Source organism: Sus scrofa, chromosome 2 (genome assembly GCF_000003025.6).
Source record: "Sus scrofa isolate TJ Tabasco breed Duroc chromosome 2, Sscrofa11.1, whole genome shotgun sequence".
NCBI lineage: Eukaryota > Metazoa > Chordata > Mammalia > Artiodactyla > Suidae > Sus > Sus scrofa.
This window is the reverse complement of record NC_010444.4, coordinates 32,245,013-32,264,937: the sequence shown is the minus strand read 5'-3', so window position 1 is coordinate 32,264,937 and position 19,925 is coordinate 32,245,013. Positions and strand designations below refer to the sequence as shown.

Below are 19,925 nucleotides of genomic sequence, written 5' to 3'. Positions count from 1 at the left end.
TAATCTTACAGGTAGTTTTTCTCAAAGCACAGTTCTGAGAGAATTTAATTTGTCTAGGTTTCCTTTTACTTTAAAGATACAGTTTTGATATTAAAGTAACAAATTTTCCAAACTCTACCACTTCTATATAAAAACAGAGCAGTATTACATTAAGCTAAACACAACCTTATGCTAGCCAATGTAAATCTTTAAGATTACAGAAGAGAAAAATGAAGCTAAGCAAAAAGTGACATGATTTGCCTCAGGTCACATGGCTGGTAATACATAGTCTAGACACAGTCTAGCCCTAGGTCTCTCAACTACCAGTAGTACTATGCCTCCCAAACAGTGTTATGGGTAAACTATTAGGAATGGCTGAAGTTTAGGAAATCTGTCTCTATGCCATGCTGTCTGTTTACATGTTTCAGATTTTAACTTAGAATACAAAATACATTTTGCTTTTGTAATCTTCATGTGATTTCAGCAATTTCCCTTTTAAGAAAGACTTTCCAAAAAATTTTAACATACTTCATACTAAACCCAAATGCAGCATTTTAAAGAATTTAACAGTAATTTTCCTAAAGTTTTTGAGTCTGGTTTGAACATAAATTAAATGATCATATTTTAACTTTTAAAAAAGGAAGTCATTTTTATAAACACAGGAGTTTTCAAATATGCTATATTCTAGTAAGCAAACTGGCATATAGTAGAAGTAAATTTTTTTGCTTTTTAGGGCCACACCCTCGGCATCTGGAGGGTCCCAGGCTACAGGTCCAGTCAGAGCTATGGCTGCTGGCCTATGCCATAGCCATACCAACGCAGGATCTGAGCTGCGTCTGTGACCTACACCACAGCTCACGGCAATGCCAGATCCTTAACCTACTGAGCGAGGCTAGGGATCAAACCCACAACCTCATGGTTCCTAGTTGGATTTGTTTCTGCCATGCCAGAAGTAAAATATTTTTAAATGCCCCAAAGGCATCTAGCAAACATTATCTTATTACGTGATTTAATTACATTTTATATCTTAAACTTGTCTTCCTAAGAAAAATCAACACTCTTTAATATTTAATTTTATAATATGTATATAAAATACTAACCAGACCAGAATTAAATTTTTCTAAAATGTGTTTTTTGTTTTCATACCAATTCATCATGTTTGCTGTATAGTGATCATTAAATGGTCATTTAAAAATCAAATTCAAAATAAAAGGTGAGAAAGTACCATAAAATATTAACAATATGGTATTCAATACTTTTCATTCAATAAATTCTGATCCTAAAACTAGAAGTTAAAATAAAACAAACATAAAAACTCCATAGCTTTATTTATATACTAGGCTCTCTGAGGTCAATGCTCTGTATATAAACATTATTGCTATATTCTTAAAATCTGATTTGTAAGAGACCTTTAAAAAAAAAAATTCTAGGAGTTCCCATCATGGCACAGTGGCATGAACCCAACTAGTATCCATGAGGATGCAGGTTCAATCCCTGGCCTTTCTCAGTGGGTTAAGGATCCGGCGTTGCAGTGATCTGTGGTGTAGGTCGCAGATGCTGCTTGGATCCAGAGGCCCTAAAAAAGACAAAAGAAAAAAAAAATTCTATGGCTGCACCCATGGCATATGGAGGTTCCTGGGCCAGGGACTGAATCCAAGCCCCAGCTGTGACTTACACTGCAGCTGCGGCACCATCAGATCTTTAACCCACTGTGGTGGGCTGGGGATTGAACCCATGTCTCAGCAGTTACCCAAGCTGACGCACTCATTCTTAACCCACTGTGTCACAGCAGGAACTCTTGTAAAAGACATTTAAAACAAAATTATCTTACATAATATCTGTCTAGGAATTATACGTATTTCAATATTTCAAAATATTTAAACAAATAAACATATATTACCTACCTTTGTATCTGCTAAGGCATTGATAACATTCCCAAGAGCTAAAAGTGATCGATTAATATTCGTGCCTTCTATAAACCGGGTCCCTTTAGCACTAGTAGAACTGGCTCTCTCAGACCCTGCTAGATCAATGAGCGACATCTTGGCAATTCGGACATTTTGATTGATACTTGCTGTTTTATCTTGTTGTCTCAAATAAATCTTTTTGAAATTATGGAAGATTAGGGAAAATAAGGATTAGATTTCACAAAATTAAAAGGGAAACATACACTTTATTTTTTAAAAAGCAGGAAACCAATTATTTTCATTTAAAGACAAACTGAACAAGGTATAACCTGACTGGCTAATATCTAAGAGTACCAGAAGTAATTACCAAAGTTGAGAAAAATTTGAAAATGAAAAGGATTCCTGTAGGTGTATAAGAGGGCGAATAACTCCTGGCTCTGGTCAAAATGACGGCCACTTACATTCTAGTAACTCTTATACTGTAGGGTCTACGACATTTTGGGGAAATCTCTGTGTTCCAGATAAGCATTTTTCTCAAAATTACTGATAAATAGTCAGTGGTAAGAATAGAAAAGATTAATAAAATTCTGTGGGACTGATTAATAAAATTTTATGGGAAAATTTTCTGAATGACTTATTGCCTCAGATTTCAATTCCTTAAACTATAACAATTTCTTGCTATGAGTTTCACATAGCATAATCCAGAATAAAGCTGTATTATCAATTGTATTTCAACAGAACCAGGAACTATAAATAATAACTACTAACCTATGCTTTAGCCTTTTCTAGAACTGTATTCCTAAAAAGCACTTTATCACTGAATCACATATTTCCTTAAGGAATCCAACTATTTACATGGTCACCATGGTGAAATTTCTTTAAAAAGTGCATCAGTATCCCCCCCCACCTCAATTTACTGTCTATAAATCTAGATCTATAAAGAGAAAGTTTGTTCTGAATATAAGATTATCTTTTGGAAAGATACTTTAAAAAATAGAAAAGAAAACCTCTAACAATCACTTTACTATCTTTTACTTTCACAATGGCAAAATTTTACATTTCTGACTTACAAAAATCTCATTTCTAAATATTCTTGATACAATGTTCTCAAAGCTGCAAAGTAAAGGAAGTGCTGAGAAATAAAGTTGACAGATAAAGAGATTTTGTTTTGTATTTGTGAAAATTATCATCCGAACATATGGCTTCATTTATTTTAAATTCAATTTTAAGAGTGATAGTCTAGTGACCTGTTACCTGGAAAACAGCATGAGAACGAGAAGATGTAGCATTCATATCAGTGGGATGCTGTGTCCTGTTTCTGTTTCCATTATCCAACAACTGCAAAATTTCCTCTGAGGATTTAGGCTAAAGAAGTTTTAAAGTAAAAGAAAAATAAATAAATGAGCTATTGATCTTTAAATTTTTAAATAAATTATCAACAAATAAGAAGCCTTTTAAGGATAAAATAAAGGGTAAGAAAATACTTCTTATAATTAAATTCCATTAAGTATTGACTGTGTATCATTTGCTTAGTACTTTGGTGCTATATGAAAAACAAAAGATTAATCTCTCTGAGGAGATAAACTGTAAATATATTAAATAGAATAATATACTATATTAAATGTTCAAGTGGATTTTAAAAAGAAAAGCCCATTCAACTATTTCAAAGGAAAATAAGACTGAAGATATGCCCTGATTATTTTAATTCTACGCTTATTTTAAAATATCTAAATGGCTAAATAACTTGCTATCTGAACAGCAAAAAAGAAGTTTATAAACATACCTGATGTAAAGTCAACCCTTGAACGACTACCCCTTTTTGGGCATCTTCCCGGACAGCAAGTGGCCCTGAATTTACTAAGAGGTCACGAATCTGTTCATTATAGACCTTGAAATAAAAAGAACTAATGTTGAAACAACAGTGATAGGCACACACACACATGCACACATTGCTGATTAAAGGTTATATCAGAATTTTATCTCAAAGAGAAGCAGCAGCTCATTTCCATTCATCTCATCTCTTCTAGCATACATTGCCATTACTTTCCTAACATTTGAGAAAACAGAAGAATTTGATTAATTACATATGAACTTAAATTTAAGAGGTGGAATCATTAATACTCTCCTAATTCCCAATTTGATGAGTACAAAGAAACAGAAATAAAATAGCTGGAACTGCCTTCTCTTATTTCCTGGAAATATATAGGACACATGGTCTTGGGAAACTCTAATGGATCTGAAAAGTAAGTTATACAGAAGTAGCATGGCTTTTACTGGAGAAGACATTTATTTTTTCATGATGACCGAAGAGTCCAAATTTGTAAAATTTTAGAGCTTAAAAGTTAAAGAAAACACATACTCAAAAGCAGATGTTAGGAGCTCCTATCATGGCACAGTGGAAATGAATCCAACTAGGAACCATGAAATCTGAGGGTTCGATTCCTGGCCTCATTCAGTGGGTTAAGGATCTGGCATTGCCGTGAGCTTGTGAGCTGTGGTGTAAGCTGGCAGCTGTAGCTCCAATTGGACCTCTAGCCTGGGAACCTCCATATGCTGCGGGTGTGGTCCTAAAATGAAAAATAAATAAATAAATAAATAAAGAGTGGATGTTATTTATTTCACTTACCCTTTAATCACACTAAGTTAAACATGTAATTCTTAATGATAATTCCATAATGGGACACCCTTGTCCACATGTGAATGATGAGGGAACTAAGGCCCTAAGAATTAAGTCATCTGTCCAAAATCACAGCCACAAAGTTAATAGCAGAGCAGGGTCAGAGTCCAATATCCTCACTCTATTGCACAGCATTGACTGCACATCTGCATTTTATTAAAAAAACTTTTTGTTTTGTCTTTTTAGGGCTGCACCCTCAGCATCTGGAAGTTCCCAGGCTAGGGGTCAAATCAGTGTTGCAGCTGCCAATCCAAGCCAGATCAGCATAGCCACAGCAATGCCAGATCCGAGCCTCACCTGCAACCCATACCATAACTCACAGCAATGCCAGATCCTTAACCCACTGAGTGAGGCCAGGGATTTGAACCTTCATCCTCATGGATACAAGTAGGATTCATTTCTACTGAGCCACAACGAAAACTCCCACATCTACATTTTAAATTTTTGATAATTTTTTTTCTAGTAATTTCTGTAAATAATGTACAGAAATAGTACAATTGACCTGATTTTATGCTTTTACCAAAGTTTTTTACTGGACAACAAAATGACAATTACACCTATTTGATAATACTTAAAAAAAACACATATAGGAGTTCCTGTCATGGGGCAGCGGAAATGAATCCTAGAAACCGTAAGGTTGTGGATTTGATCCCTGGCCTCGCTCAGTGGGTTAAGGATCCAGCATTGCCGTAAGCTGTGGTGTAGGTTGCAGACGTGGCTTGGATCTGGCGTTGCTGTGGCTCTGATGTAGCCCAGAAGAAACAGCTCTGATTAGACCCCTAGCCTGAAAACCTCCATAAGCCACGGTGCTGCCCTAAAAAAAACAAAACAAAACAAAACAAAAAAACAAAAAATGTAAAATTAAGTCTCTAAGAATTATTTTCTGTCACGTCCATTTTCTATAAGTAGCCCAAAGTGATAATCCATTCCTGGTAAAATTTTCTACAATGAATGATAGCTATTTCGAAATATAAGAACTTCTTAAAAGTAGTCAAATGATAATATAAAGAGAGAATTTTTTGGTTCTTATTCATCTGATAAGCGGCAATTACTTTTTAAATGATTCTCTTTAGCCACTTCAATCATACAAAATACACAAAAGTCACCCTCAAGTGGAGAATCACCTGGGAATTTTTTTTTTTTTTTTTTTTTTTTGGCCGCCCTGCAGCACATGGATCAGATCTGAGCCACAGGTGTGACCTACACTGTAGCTGCGACAACACTGGGTGTTTAACACACTGTGCCAGTCGTCTGGGATTTGACCTGCATCCTGTCCCAGTGCTTCAGAGATGCTAAGGATCCCATCACACCACAGAGGGAACTCCCCTGGAAGCTTTTAAAAAACACAGATGCCTCAGCCACAATCCAGACCTATTAAGTTAAAATATCCAGGGGGCGAGGCCTTGGCATGTCTATTTTTAAAAAGCTCTACAGCCAATTCTGGTGCATAGCCTGAGTGGAAACCATTAGATTAGACTTTGCCTACCATTAATAAAATGAAAGCAGATTAAAAGAAGGAAAAAACAATTAAAAATATTATAAAAATAACCAAACTTTAAAGTTCTCCCAGTTATAAAAGGATTTAAGGAAGAAATAATGCATACTGCTATGCTCTCTTCCTAATTAATTTCAGAAAAATTCTTTTCAATACTTAACTATAGAAAATGAATTTCAATTTTCTTATATCACCAAGTTCTACAGACTGACAAGAAAATTTTTAGCAACATAATCTTAATCAGTTTTTGAAATGTGAAAACACTCTCAGCAGAAAGCAAACTATAAGATATCAACAAGACTGTTGACAACTAGAAATTTACTCTCTGACACTGCAAATGAATAGGCAATACAATCAGGGATTTATGTTTCTGCACTGGTTTCTGAAACACTATCTAAATACAAAGTTAGAGTGATACTTAGTTTTGATTTATTTAATGTCAATGATTAAGAGGGTAGAAGCCCTCAAAGAAAGATGGGATATGCCAAAGGATACAAGAGATAGCATGAAGGAGTCTCATCTGGCCAACATGGCACAATCTGAACATATCAATAAATACATAGAAAAAGGGATTACAGGCTACAGAATAATGTTAGGAATCCATAAGTCTACATTGATAACAGTAAAGGAAATAGAAAGCTCTTCCTTATAGTAGAAAGCCAACAATAACGCAGAGGAAATAATGGAATTCAAAAATCACTATAATCTGCCATCAGAGTAGTAACTGCTTCTGGCACGAATCACCCATGAATGCTAAAACTAACAGGTTAAAGTTTGAGGAGTAAGAGGATATTTACATTGTTTCCCTACAACTTACTTATCAATTATAAGGGTTAAAGTGGTACGTTTACAGTGGAAAACCTCATAGACATCAGCAAAAGGAAACTGATCAAAGTTAACATAGCCATTAATGGGACTAACTAATTATATAAGCCTCTTAATATGATATTATATCAGAAGAGCTCATCATCACATCTGTGGTATTCCTGCCAGTGGAGAACCTTAATGCAATCATGACAAATCCAAACTAAGGGTTTTATGACAGCAACATAAAATACAATGAAGAAAAAAATCCAGATTAAGGGAACTAAGAGATGAATTGCAAATGAGTGTAATCATTTCCTTAGAATTTTTAGTAAAGTGCATTATTTAGAATAATTAACAAAACCTCATTAAGGTCTCTAGATTAGATAGTAGTGTATCATTGTTAGTTTCCCAACTTTGATTAACTATTCAGTGGTTATTTAAGAAATTTCTGGTTTTGGAGTTCCCATTGTGGCTCTGTGGTTAACGAACCCAACTAGCAACCATGAGGACGCAGGTTCAATCCCTGGCCTCACTCAGTGGGTTGAGGATATGGCGTTACAGTGAGCTGTGGTGTAGGTCACAGACACAGCTCAGATCCCGTGTTGCTGTCGCTGTGATGTAGGCCGGCGGCTATAGCACCAATTCCACCCCTAGCCTGGGAACCTCCATATGCCGCAGGTGCAGCTCTAAAAAGACAAAAAGACAAACAAAAAGGAAAATAAATTTCTGGTTTTTACAAGTCTGTTAAACAGTTCAGAAAAAAAATTCATACACACACATACAGAGAGAAAGCAAAAGTAGTACAGTGTTAGTATATGAGGAATCTAGGTGAAGGGTATCTGGAAGTTCTTTGCATTAATCTTGCTACTTTGTATAAGTTAGAAGTCATGGAAAAATAAAATATTCAACAGAAAAAGAGGAGTTCCCGTCGTGGTGCAGTGGTTAACGAATCCGACTAGGAACCATGAGGTTGCGGGTTCGATCCCTGCCCTTGCTCAGTGGGTCAAGGTTCCGGCGTTGCCGTGAGCTGTGGTGTAGGTCACAGACGCGGCTCGGATCCTGCGTTGCTGTGGCTCTGGCGTAGGCTGGCAGCTACAGCTCCGATTCGACCTCTAGCCCGGGAACCTCCATATGCCGCAGGAGCGGCCCAAGAAATGGCAAAAAGACAAAAAAAAAAAAAAAAAGAAAGAAAAAGAGTAAGATGCATAACAAATACTTAAGACCAGGGATTTTAATAATTTTTATATATTCAATGAGAAAATTTCTGCATGATAGAATAATTTGAATGCACAATGGAACTTCTTCAAAAAAGTTTTCTCCATGCTACTGATTAATCTAAAAAGTGATATTGCCAACTTACCTCCAGATAAGAGACTGCAGTACTACATACTTTCTCTTCTTTAATTTCATCCATGGATTTGTAAAGGTCTAACATTGTTAGATACATCACTCCAGGTTCAGCAGCTGATCCTAGCATAGTGTGGGTCTTCCCAGCTCCAGTGGCACCATATGCAAGTACTGAGTTTTTATGAAAAGGGATCAAAGCTCATTGTTATGACATATAACATTACTATATCTACTGTCTAGTGAAGAGTTACATCTGGATATCCTGAACAGTAACTTTAAATCCAACAGATCTAAAATTAATTTAGAGTCTTTTCCTTAAAACCAGGCTCTTTTAGCACAAATATTCTCTTATATTCTCTATTGCTGAGTGGTACCGTCATCCATCCTTCCGACCCCGCAACCTACTCTTTCTTTTACCTTACAAATTTTGATCAATTATCAGTCTTCCTACCTATTAGTCTCAATCTTCTTTACTCTATCCCTTAGAATTTGTAGTTGCTTTTTTTTTCTAGAAAATGAAATATGAATATGTTAAACCTTAATTGTTCCACAATCCTACATAACAGAGCTTGAATTCTTCATCTACAAATATTATGAGGCACTCTAGGAGAGGACACCTGGATATCTCTCCAGTCTGCTTCTTCCCTGCTGTGATCTAGGGATGCTAGATTATCTGAAGTTCTCTGCATGTGCTGCTCCTTTCTGACTCTATTGCCTTTGCTCTGGAGAGTCCCCCTACTTAACCCAGCTAGAAAACTTTTTTCTGCACTAAATGTTCAGCACAAATGTTTCTGGTGCCTTCCCTGACCATCTTAGACGGAAATATCTACTTCCCTGTTTGAGCACCCAATGTATGCTTCACATCTTTTCACTCTAGCATGTATCACACTGTATTTTTAACTGTGAGTTCCACCAAACCCATGTATCCTTTGCAGCTAGCAAGTCACCTGGCACAAAGCAAGTACTCAATACAAGTCTGCTAAAACAATAAATTCGGGATGGAGGCCATTTATAAAATGCCTTTAAAAATTTTTGTTTTAGACAAATTACTTTGTTTTCAAGACTCTATCCAGTTCAACATAAAAATGATAATGTTTCTTCACATGCAAAAACAAAAACAAACCCACTCTGAATTACAAACGGCAAATAACCAATATAATATTCACGTAGGGTAATAAGTCTTTAAATCTCTCTGCTAAGTTGGTTAACAAACTACAAAAATACTTTTCAGTGGAATGAATTAAACTTATGCATATTTCATTTTTTTCTCTTTTATGTAAGCCAGTAGTACATCAAGAAGTCTTAAGATAGTTGGATAAGAATATGAAGTAATGGGAGTTCCAGTCATGTCTCAGTGGTTAATGAACATGACTAGTATCCATTAGGATGTGGGTTCAATCCCTGGCCTTACTCATTGGGTTAAGGATCCTGCGTCGCCATGAGCGGTGGTATAGGTGGCAGACATAGCTTGGATCTGGCATTCCTATGGCTGTGGTATAGGCCAGCAGCTGTAGCTCTGATTCAGCTCTAGACTGGGAAGCTCCAAATGCCATGGTTGCGGCCCTAAAAAGACAAAAAAAAAAGGAAAGTATTGGGTTCCCATTGTGGCTCAGTGGGTTAAGAACCTGACTAGTATCCATGACGACATGGGTTCGATCCCTGCCCCTGCTCAGTGGGTTAAGGATCTGGTGTTGCTGCAAGCTGCAGCAGTGTAAGTTGCAGATGAGGCTTGGATTCGGTGTTACTGTGGCTGTAGTGCAGGCCAGCAGCTGCAGCTCTGATTCGACCCCTAGCCCAGGAACTTTCATATGCTGCAGGTGTGACCCTAAAAAAAAAAAAAAAAGAAAGAAAAAAGGGGAAAAAAAAGAATATGAAGTAAAACCAAGAAGAAACCAAAGATTCAGTATTACTTCAGTAGAGATTTTTTCATTTAGCTTCTAGGAAAATTTTTTAAATCTCAAGAGACAACATGGAGTTTCATGAATGAGGAAAAGAATATCTGAGAATGAGAATGAGAATCAAAGCAGATCTAATCAATAAACCACATTCCATTCTTGTTTGACCTAAAGGGTAAGCCTTCTATAATAAAGTCAATGAGTTAGTGAAAGACAGTGAAACATGTTACAGTTTGGGGATATCTTAAAGAAAATGCTGTAATTTGTGGTAATTAAAAAATAAGATATTAATATTGGTGTGCAGTACCTAGTAAGGATTCAATTAACTGACCTTTTGGAGATCTCTCTTTCTAGGAAATCAACACAGCCGTTTTGAAAGGCAAATTATTATAGGTCTATCCAGAGAATTAGAGATGCTTTTGGGGCTGAAGATATGCTAAAACAGCACATGATACTCAATTAAAATGGGTTTTTAACATTTTTATTTCAAGGTACTATAAAGAAAAAAATGATGCTATCAAGAAATTGCTAAGTGCTCAGAAATGTCCCATTATTCCTTAGGGATAGATAGCTGCATAGGTAAGCATTGGGAATATTTTTATGAATACAAAATGTGAGAAATCTGACATCAATTACAAGAAGCACATGGTTTTAAAATATAAGAAATTGAGGAGTTCTTGCCGTGGCACAATAGGTTAAGAATCTGACTGCAGAGGATCACGTCACTGGGGAGGCATGGGTTCAATCCCAGCCTGGTGCAATGGGTTAAAGGATCTGGTGGTGTTGCAGGTTTGGTATAGGTCTGTGGCTCAGATTTAATCCCTGGCCTGGGAACTTCTATATGCCATGGGTGTGGCCATTAAAAACAAAAACAAAAAACAAACAAATAAAAACAAAAAGAACATAAGCAAGTGACAGGATGAACATCTATAGAAACCAAAGCAAGATCCAGGAAAGGGAAGTTTTACAAATGATATGTTATATATGAAGATTAGATTTCAAAGAAAATCTACATTTATAATGAAAGTCTACTGAACTTATGAATTTTTAGCAAACAAGCACCTTAAAGTGTATTATACATAGAAGAGTCAAGTAGATGTCTCTCCTAATGTAAAACTGAAATCAGATGGAAACATTAAATTCCAACTGAAACAATTACCTGTGCAATTATATCCATTCAGAAAACTACGAATAATTGGCTTAGTAGTGTGTTCGAAAACTTCTAATTGAGTTGAAGTTTCATTAAAAACAGCATCAAACACAAATTTAATATCCTTATTTTGTCTCTTTGTAATATCTCGATTTATAGTTTTCTTTCCATGGAAAAAACTGATTTCTTCTTGCTTGGGATCAAAAACTAGAATATGCTTATCCACAACATGGACCACTTTATGGAATCCAGCCGCTTTTTCTTTCATGTTTTCAGGACGCACACGAACAACTACTTTCATATGGTGACATAGGTCTTCCTCAGTGACAGACTTTGTTGATGATCTTGATTCCTCCATTTATGTGTGCCTGAACAGTTCTCTGAAATTAAAAAGTATTAATATTAATTTTCCTTATATGCAAAATGACCAGCATGTAGCATTCATTAAAAAAAGAAAGTGGTTAATTCTGTTCTACTCATCTGGTAAATGTTTCTGGGGAGGAAAAAAAAATTTACGTGTGTGTGTGTGTGTGTGTGTGTGTGTGTGTATTTCACTCCTTGGTTCGAAACCTTCCAATGGTTCTTTATCTTATTCAGAACTGAAGTTCTTTTAATGGCCTACATTTTTATCTTACATCTTATTGCATTCTCCTTTGCTCACTGCATTCCAGCTAACACACCAAGTGTCCCAATTATGATCTTTCCACTAGCCATTCTTTCCATTTTAAGGTGCTTTCCTCAGTATCTACATGACTAACTCCCTCATCTCTTTCAAGTCCTTGCTCAAATGCTGCTCTTCTGCCTGCCCTTATTAAAATTGGAAACCCAATTCTTAATCACCCTTATACTGCTCTATTTTTTCCCCCAATACTTACCACCTCTTAATAGAATATATATATTTTTATACCTTGTTTGTTGTTTATTTTCTCTCTTCAAATTAAACTATAAGGGCAAGGTTTTGTTTTGGCCACACCCAGGGCATATGGGTATAAAAATACATATATTTTTATACCTTGTTTGTTGTTTATTTTCTCTCTTCTAGTTAAACTATAAGGGCAAGGTTTTGTTTTGGCCATGGCACCTGGATTCCTTGGCCAGGGATCCAGTTTGAGCCACATCTGAGACCCATGCCACTACTGTGGCAATGCAGGTTCCTTAACCACTGCACCGGGCCAGGCATTGAACTGGCAAGTAAGGGCATGTATTTTTTATTTAAATCTGTTTTGCTTATTAATATGCTCCAAGCCTAAAGCAATGCCTGGCACATGGTAGACATTATAAATACTTGATAGATAAATAAGTGAATACTAAAAGGTGTTTTTCACCCTCCACCTTGGTCTTAACTTTTAGGTTCTAGATTATTTTCTTGATATCTGACGTTTCCAAATTGTTGATCTTTATTAGTTTATCTTTACTTTTGTTTTTATGCGAAGTAGTCATATAGTAAGACCATAATTTTTGAACCTGATATTGCTGATGTACCTTAAACTTGCAATATTATAGAGACTAGAATCTATATTCAGAGATTACGATCTCTCAATACACAGTGGAGGAATATACCATCTCTGGTCACCTTTATACCTGTGATAGTTAACTGATTCATCCCTGGAACTATTTTTAACCTTACAGGTCTCTGAGATATAGACAGAGACAAGCCTGATTGTGTCAATTTTCACTGCCAGGAGGCTTGCAGCAGAAACAAATCCAACTAGTATCGATGAGGATGCAGGTTCTATCCCTGGCCTTGCTCAGTATGTCGGGGATCCAGTGTTGCCGTGAGCTGTGGCATAGGTCACAGAGGTGGCTCAGATCCAGAGTTACTGTGGCTGTGGTATAGGCCAGCAGCTATGCTCTGATTTGACCCCTAGCCTGGGAAATTCCATGTGCCGTGGGTGCAGGCCTAAAAAACAAAAAACAAAACAAAACAAAACCAAAAAAAGTTTGTAAGCCAAACCCTTCATTACCTTATTTCTGATTCTGAGAGATCATTTCCTGTCCATTCTCATGACCCAAACTAAAAGTATACCAGAGTCCTTGTGAGAATCAAAGCTAGGTTTTAGAGTAGCCTAGGTGTGATTACATGTGGTTAGGCTATAAAGTTTGAGTTAAAATGGAAGCCAAGGTTCTGACTAATATTTCAGAGACTTATCAAGTTTCTGTGCTTTTTTTGTATGGTGATATAATGTGATCATTTTCCTTGGTGAAATACTTTAGGAAAGAAAGCCACCGAAGTAGTGTAGACAAGAGATGATGCTGCCAAATTAGAACAGGGTGTTGGTCAGAGTCTGGATATATCCTGAAGGTAAAGACAAAAGAATTTCCTCATAGACGGATGTGGGGAATGAGAGAAATAAAGGATTCAAGAATAACTCCAAATTTCTTGGTCTGAGTGTTGGAAGAAGAGAGTAGCCATCAACTGAGATGGAAATAATTGAGGGCAGAGAAGGTTTTGGGGGGAAGAAAATGAGGAGTTCATTCCAGATATCTTAAATTTGAGAATTTTAATAGATAACCAGGCAGAAATGTCAAGGCGGCAGGAAGTTAAGAAGGTACAGGCTTTCCTCAGAGTCTTAATGCCATTTGAAGATTTTCAAAGTTTTTAAAGCTTAACATGGCATTAAGATTTAGGGGAACTTTTAAATCAGGAGAGAATGATCAATTGTGCTAAATACTGCTAAGAGGTTAAATACTTACTAAGAAGTAATCAGGGGATTTGGCAACATAGAGGCAAATAAGAGGAATTTGGGGGGGAATGGTAGGACAAAGACCTGAATAGAAGACTCAGACAGCAAATATAGAAATATAGGAAGTACTACCCCAAAAGTAAGCAAAGAAGTGGTGTGGGTAGAGGGAGAAAGGGCTAAAATAAGATACTTTGTTTATTTTTTAAAGTGGAAACAATAACAGCAACAATAAAGCTGTTATTAAAATCATATACTTTTGGAAAGAATTCAAATAAGACCTAAAAGCAGAAGACACTAGACACAGCATTCCCTTTTTAGGACTCTGTCCTTCCCCTAAAATAGAACATCAAAGAGGTAAGGATGATCATTTGGATTCTAACAGTCAGGTCCCAGGTGAATTACTACTCTGCTCTTTCTTCATCCTTGAACTTTTGCCTAGCTAAGTCCTACAAAGCACCAATTCCTCACTTCTATCACCTTGGACAAGTTATTTAGCCTTACTCAGGCTCAGGTTTCTCATTTGTATAAAAGAGATAATACCTCAGAGCTGCTGTGAAGGCTAAGAGATAATGTATTAAGGTATTCAATAAATGCCAACTCTCTTCCCATTTGCCCCATTCCTGCTTCTTCTTCCCAAAGACGCTGGCCTATCTTTTTAGTGTTTCCCAGTGGACTATGACCTGGTGCAATTCTTCCTATTTGTAACTGTCCCATGTATTAGAGAATGTTTAGCATTTCTAACCCCTGTCTATTAAAGGCTAGTAGAGTCTCACATTCCTTGTGATATCAAAAACTAACTTCCATACACATTTCTAAGAGCTTTTAGAAATGTTAAACAATGCTTTGACTTTAACTGATACACTTTTTTTTTTTTTCAATGATGAAATGGTTAAAAAATATATATAGAAATTCCCATTGTGGCTCAGTGAAATGAACCTGACAAGTATGCAGGAGGATTCGGATTCCATCCCTGGCCTTGTTCATGGATTAAGGATCCAGCATGTCTGTGGGCTGTGGTGTAAGTTGTAGACATAGCTCGGATTCTGTGTTGCTGTGGCTGTGGCGTATGCCGGTAGCTGCAGCTCCCACTTGACCCCTAGCCTGGAAAATTCTATATGCTGCAGGTGTGGCCCTGAAAAGAAAAAAACAAACAAAAAAAACAAACAACAAATATTTGCTACTACTGCTATTATTATTATTATTACATACAGTGTAGTGAGGGAAACAGACTTTGATAAAATAATGACACATATATGCAAAGGCATAACTATGGCAAGTGCCATAAGGTAAAGGTCAATAGTGCTATGTAAGACTATAATGGGAGATTGATATAGTTACAAAGCTTCCTAGAAGAATGACTGGAGCTGAGAGCTGAAGGATGGATAGTTATTAACCAGGTTAAAAAAAGCATTTCAAGAAAGAAAACTAGTTATGCATTCAATAAATACTTATTGACTACCTTTTATGTTCTAGGCATTTTTCTCTGAGTTCTGGGATAAAGAGGATCAGAAGTGTATGGTGGGCTCCTATTTTAGATGTAGCAGTTGAGCAAAGCTTGTCTAGTGGGGTAACTTTACAGAGACTTTAGTGAGGGAGTAAGCAAGTAAGTAGCTCTCCAGGGCAAGAATATTTCAGGCAGCAACTCCAAAAGCCTGTGGTAGGAAACAGCTTGTGCAGAGGGCATAACTAGCTGCATGGTCAGTTTGCTTAAACCTCATTTTTGTTTAACTGTTTAGTTTTGGCTGATTGTAATTCTATCCATGGCATCTAAAGAGATGCTCAATTTAGCTTTGTTCAGTCCCGACTGCAGCTGGAGAGAACAAAAGGGAAAGGAGAGGTTGCATTAAAAAGATTAAACTGGGTTAAGGCAGGGCAGGTCCCGATTTGAATGCAAGGTTATAATCTATAGAGCTTAGATTTGATTTTGAATTGGGAACTACTAACTATAAAAATTATGTTCAGCATTATTCAAATATGCCAATGTCTTCAGGGATTAATAAAGTTGTTCCTACATTAAAATATGATGACTGCTTTCTTTTCTAACATGGCCAAGTAAAAGAGATGGACATATAGTTGATTCTCAGTAAGGCACACAGAATGCATGTTCCTTGACCATTTTTAATTTTTACTAAGAAGTGGCAAAAGAAAAGCCTAAATATTTTTAATCTGTGCAATAATGTGTTGATTCAAAAATTCTTTCCAGATGACCATTCAGAAGATAATATTACAGTCTGATCAATACTGTCTTTATTACTCTTAAGTGGTATTTGTTGAATAGAATCAAGAAAGCAAACATGTAAGGATAACCTGACCCCTTGCTGTACAGTGGGAAAATAAAAAAAAAAAAAAAAAAAAAAGAAAGCAAGCTTGTAGGATTTCATTGGTGGGACTAAGACATTAAGGATAAACACTTCCAACACCATCTTCCTTATAATAGAAAGGTATTTGTCTAATCTAGAGCTGGTAGTGTATGAAAGAAAGAGTAATGAAAGGGCTTTAGTAGCTAATCTATAAAATGATACAGTTGGACTACATGATATTTAAGTCTTTTTCTAGCTCTAAATTTTAAGATTATTGCATATGATTAGAAAAGTATACTGTAAAGTGACAAGAACTAACAACTAATAGAACTATGTTTGGACCTTTATATCCCTAATCTCTTGTAGTGTGCCCAGTAAGTTCTCAAATATTTGATTAATGAATAAATTAATTAGTAAGTTATAAAAAGTAGATATGGAAGAAAGATATGCAAGAAAGCAATTTATCCATTCAGAGTAGAAGCAAGCATGCAATACATTTCTCTAAGAGATACAGCATATCACAGTAGAGTACAATGGTTGGCAATAACAGGAAAATACAATGAGGATGCTAAGCCATCAAAAACTGTTAAATAATGTACTCAATTTATTTATAAAAATTAGGAAAACAAGATCATGTTTTATGTTTTCTTTTGTTTTTTGTCTTTTTGCCATTTCTCGGGCCACTCCTGTGGCATATGGAGGTTCCCAGGCTAGGTGTCTAATCAGAGCTGTAGCCGCTGGCCTACGCCAGAGCCACAGCAATGCAGGATCTGAGACACATCTGCAACCTACACCACAGCTCATGGCAATGCCGGATCTTTAACCCACTGAGCAAGGCCAGGGATCGAACACATAACCTCATGGTTCCTAGTTGGATTCGTTAACCTCTGAGCCACGATGGGAACTCCTATGTTAATCATTACATTATCACTTAAGGGTAACATTCAATTTTCTGGGAGACTGACTTAAATAGACAAGCTAATTCTTCTGTTATGTTTAATGAAGAGGTGTTAAATTCTTTTCAATAGCTGAAAGTTAGCTATTGTTTACCTTAGATAAAATTTAAGCCAATTAAATCAAAGATTATATGAAAGTATAATAATAATTTTATTTAATTCATTGATTGCATGTAGTGATACCATCTTTAAAAGAAATCAGATCATGTTATGCACCTCATGTTGTTCTCCTGCTCTAAACTCTCCAATGAGAGTTCCCAGCATAAAAATAAAGTACAAACTCCTTACTATGTCCTGTAGGCTTTATATCTGGCCTCTGTCTACCTCTCCATCTCCTTTTTGATTATTCTGTTTCAGTCACACTGCCCTTCTTAGTATTCTTTAGACACTCAGTCTCATTTCTGGTCTCATAGCCTTTGTACTTTCTCTTCTCTTTGCCTGGAAGACTTTACCTTCAGATTTTGCAAATCTTAATCCTTCAATTTATCATTCAGGTCTCTGTTCAAATGTCACTTCATGGAGGCTTTCCCTATAGATTCCATTCAAAACAGTGTCACCCTGTCCTTGACTTTCCAATCCTTTACCTGCTTTATTTTTCTTCCTAAAACCTAGACTAATTGGAAAATACACATTTTGTTTACATATTTGTTGATTATTTCCCTTCTAAAAAGTAAGCACTGTCAGAGTATGGACTTCATCTATACCCCAGAACCTAGAACAGTTTGTCAAATATTCAGGATTTATTACATATATGTTGAAAAATTGAATGAATGAACTAATGCAGATTTTCAAGACATGTGCACAAAAAACAAGAGCAGAATAGTGAATGTGGCATTCAACCACTCATATTTCCAAAAGATACTTACATATTTATACATGTATGGGCTCTCTCAGGAAGAGAATACAAGAAATTAGTAACAACAGTTGCTTAATGGTGGGAAAATAAGAAGGTCTGGGTGACAGGCAGGCTTACTTTCTACTGCATACTTTTTATACTTGTTTGGATTTTAAACAAGTCTCGGTATTTTTATTTCAAAAGCAAAACAAAAAGGGAGTTCCCATCATGGCTCAGCAGAAGCGAATCTGACTAGTATCCATGAGGAGACAGGTTCAATCCCCCGGCCTCCCTCAGTGAGTTAAGGATCTGGGGTCATTGTGAACTGTGGAGTAGGTTGCAGATGTGGTTCAGATCCTGCATTGCTGTGGCTCTGGTTTAGGCTAGCAGCTACAGCTCTGATTCAACCCCTAGCCTGGGAACCTCCATATGCCGAGGGCATGGCCCTAAAAAAAAAAAAGACACACGAAAAAGGCAAAACAAAAAAAAGATTAAAATTTACTTTAAATACAAGCTTTCATTTGGTAATAATTATGTAATTCTTGCAATTATGCTCTTATTCTACAAATAGAAACGTGCCAAGCAATTTACACACTTCTCATTTAATCCCTGTAACAATCCTATGATACTAGCATTATTATCATAGCTATTTTATAGAGAGAGACACAGTAGTACAGAGAGAACAAGTTAACTGGCTATAGTCACACAATGGAAGCACAAGACATGGGATTTGAACTCAGACTGATTGAATCTAAAGCTCAAGAATTTAGTCAACACTCTCCGTGATGTAAATACATAACCCGCAGACATTTTCTGATAGAAGTTAAAACAATTGCCTATTTTTGATAGAATGAATGGTAATAAAACTGAAAGTTCATGATTTCTCTGTGCTTGTTAAGTATCACAAAGTATCTATTCTCAGCAACCATGTTTATACCATTAATTGAGAACTCTTGGATTAGAATGGTATGGCGATAACTAGTAATAATAAACAACCATTATCATTTGGGCACACTCTCTATTCCAGGCATTATGGTAAACAGGTGACATTTATCATTTCATTCAAACCTTAAAATCATATAAAGTAGACTCTATTATTGTCTCCATTATACAAAAAACAGAGACTTGGCTTTAGTATAAAGAATTTTTTCAAGATGTCATAGCAAGAAAAGCCAGAATGTGGATCCAGGTTCAAATTCAAAGTCCATGTTCTTAATAACTATCAATGCTCTATTAGAATCAGAACAGAAGGCTTTTAAACAATGGAACAGAAATGTATGACTTTTCTCGAAGGTGGTATGACAGAGTTATCAATTATTTCTTTTCTTTCTTTCTTTCTTTTTCTTTTCTTTTTTGGTCTTTTAGGGCCGCACCTGCAGCATATGGAGGTTCCCAGGCTAGGGGTCGAATCAGAGCTGTAATCCCTGGCCTACTCTGCAGCAATGCCAGATCCAAGCTGCAGCTGAGACCTATACCAAAGCCCATGGCAATGCTGGATCCTTAACCCACTGAATGAGGCCAAGGATCGAACCTGTATCCTCATGGATGCTAGTCAGATTAGTTTATGCTGGGCCACAATGGGAACTCCATAAATTATTTCTTAAATACAAATTCATATCTGAATTAGATTCAAATCCAACAGACATTTTTTTTTTTTTTTTTTTTAAGGACCAGGAACTATCCTCTACCCTATCATGCATAGTCTCTATGCAACATAAACCTCTTACTGGAAATAACTTTCATGTTAAAGCCAATGCTTCTACTTAGATTTAAGCATCAAGGAGAAACTTCCCCAAATACAAGGTGGAGGCGCTGACTGTAGTGGAACAACACTACCAACTAAAATCTGTAGTATTCCTCACACACTCTACCTGATTGTTAATAGTTAGTAAC

General features: G+C 36.3%; 1 protein-coding gene across 1 annotated transcript in view; it reads right to left on the bottom strand.

Moving 5' to 3' along the window:
* Window positions 1-19,925, bottom strand: part of KIF18A (kinesin family member 18A) — an 87,320-nt gene that overhangs the window by 66,455 nt on the left and 940 nt on the right. Inside the window, exons 2-6 of the mRNA XM_003122903.4 lie at window positions 11,267-11,637; window positions 8,226-8,383; window positions 3,670-3,774; window positions 3,141-3,251; window positions 1,884-2,081 (exon numbers count right to left, since the gene is read on the bottom strand). Of these exons, the coding sequence (XP_003122951.1) occupies window positions 1,884-2,081; window positions 3,141-3,251; window positions 3,670-3,774; window positions 8,226-8,383; window positions 11,267-11,615 (921 nt within the window). The 5' untranslated portion in view covers window positions 11,616-11,637. The remainder of the gene's footprint in view (window positions 1-1,883; window positions 2,082-3,140; window positions 3,252-3,669; window positions 3,775-8,225; window positions 8,384-11,266; window positions 11,638-19,925) is intronic.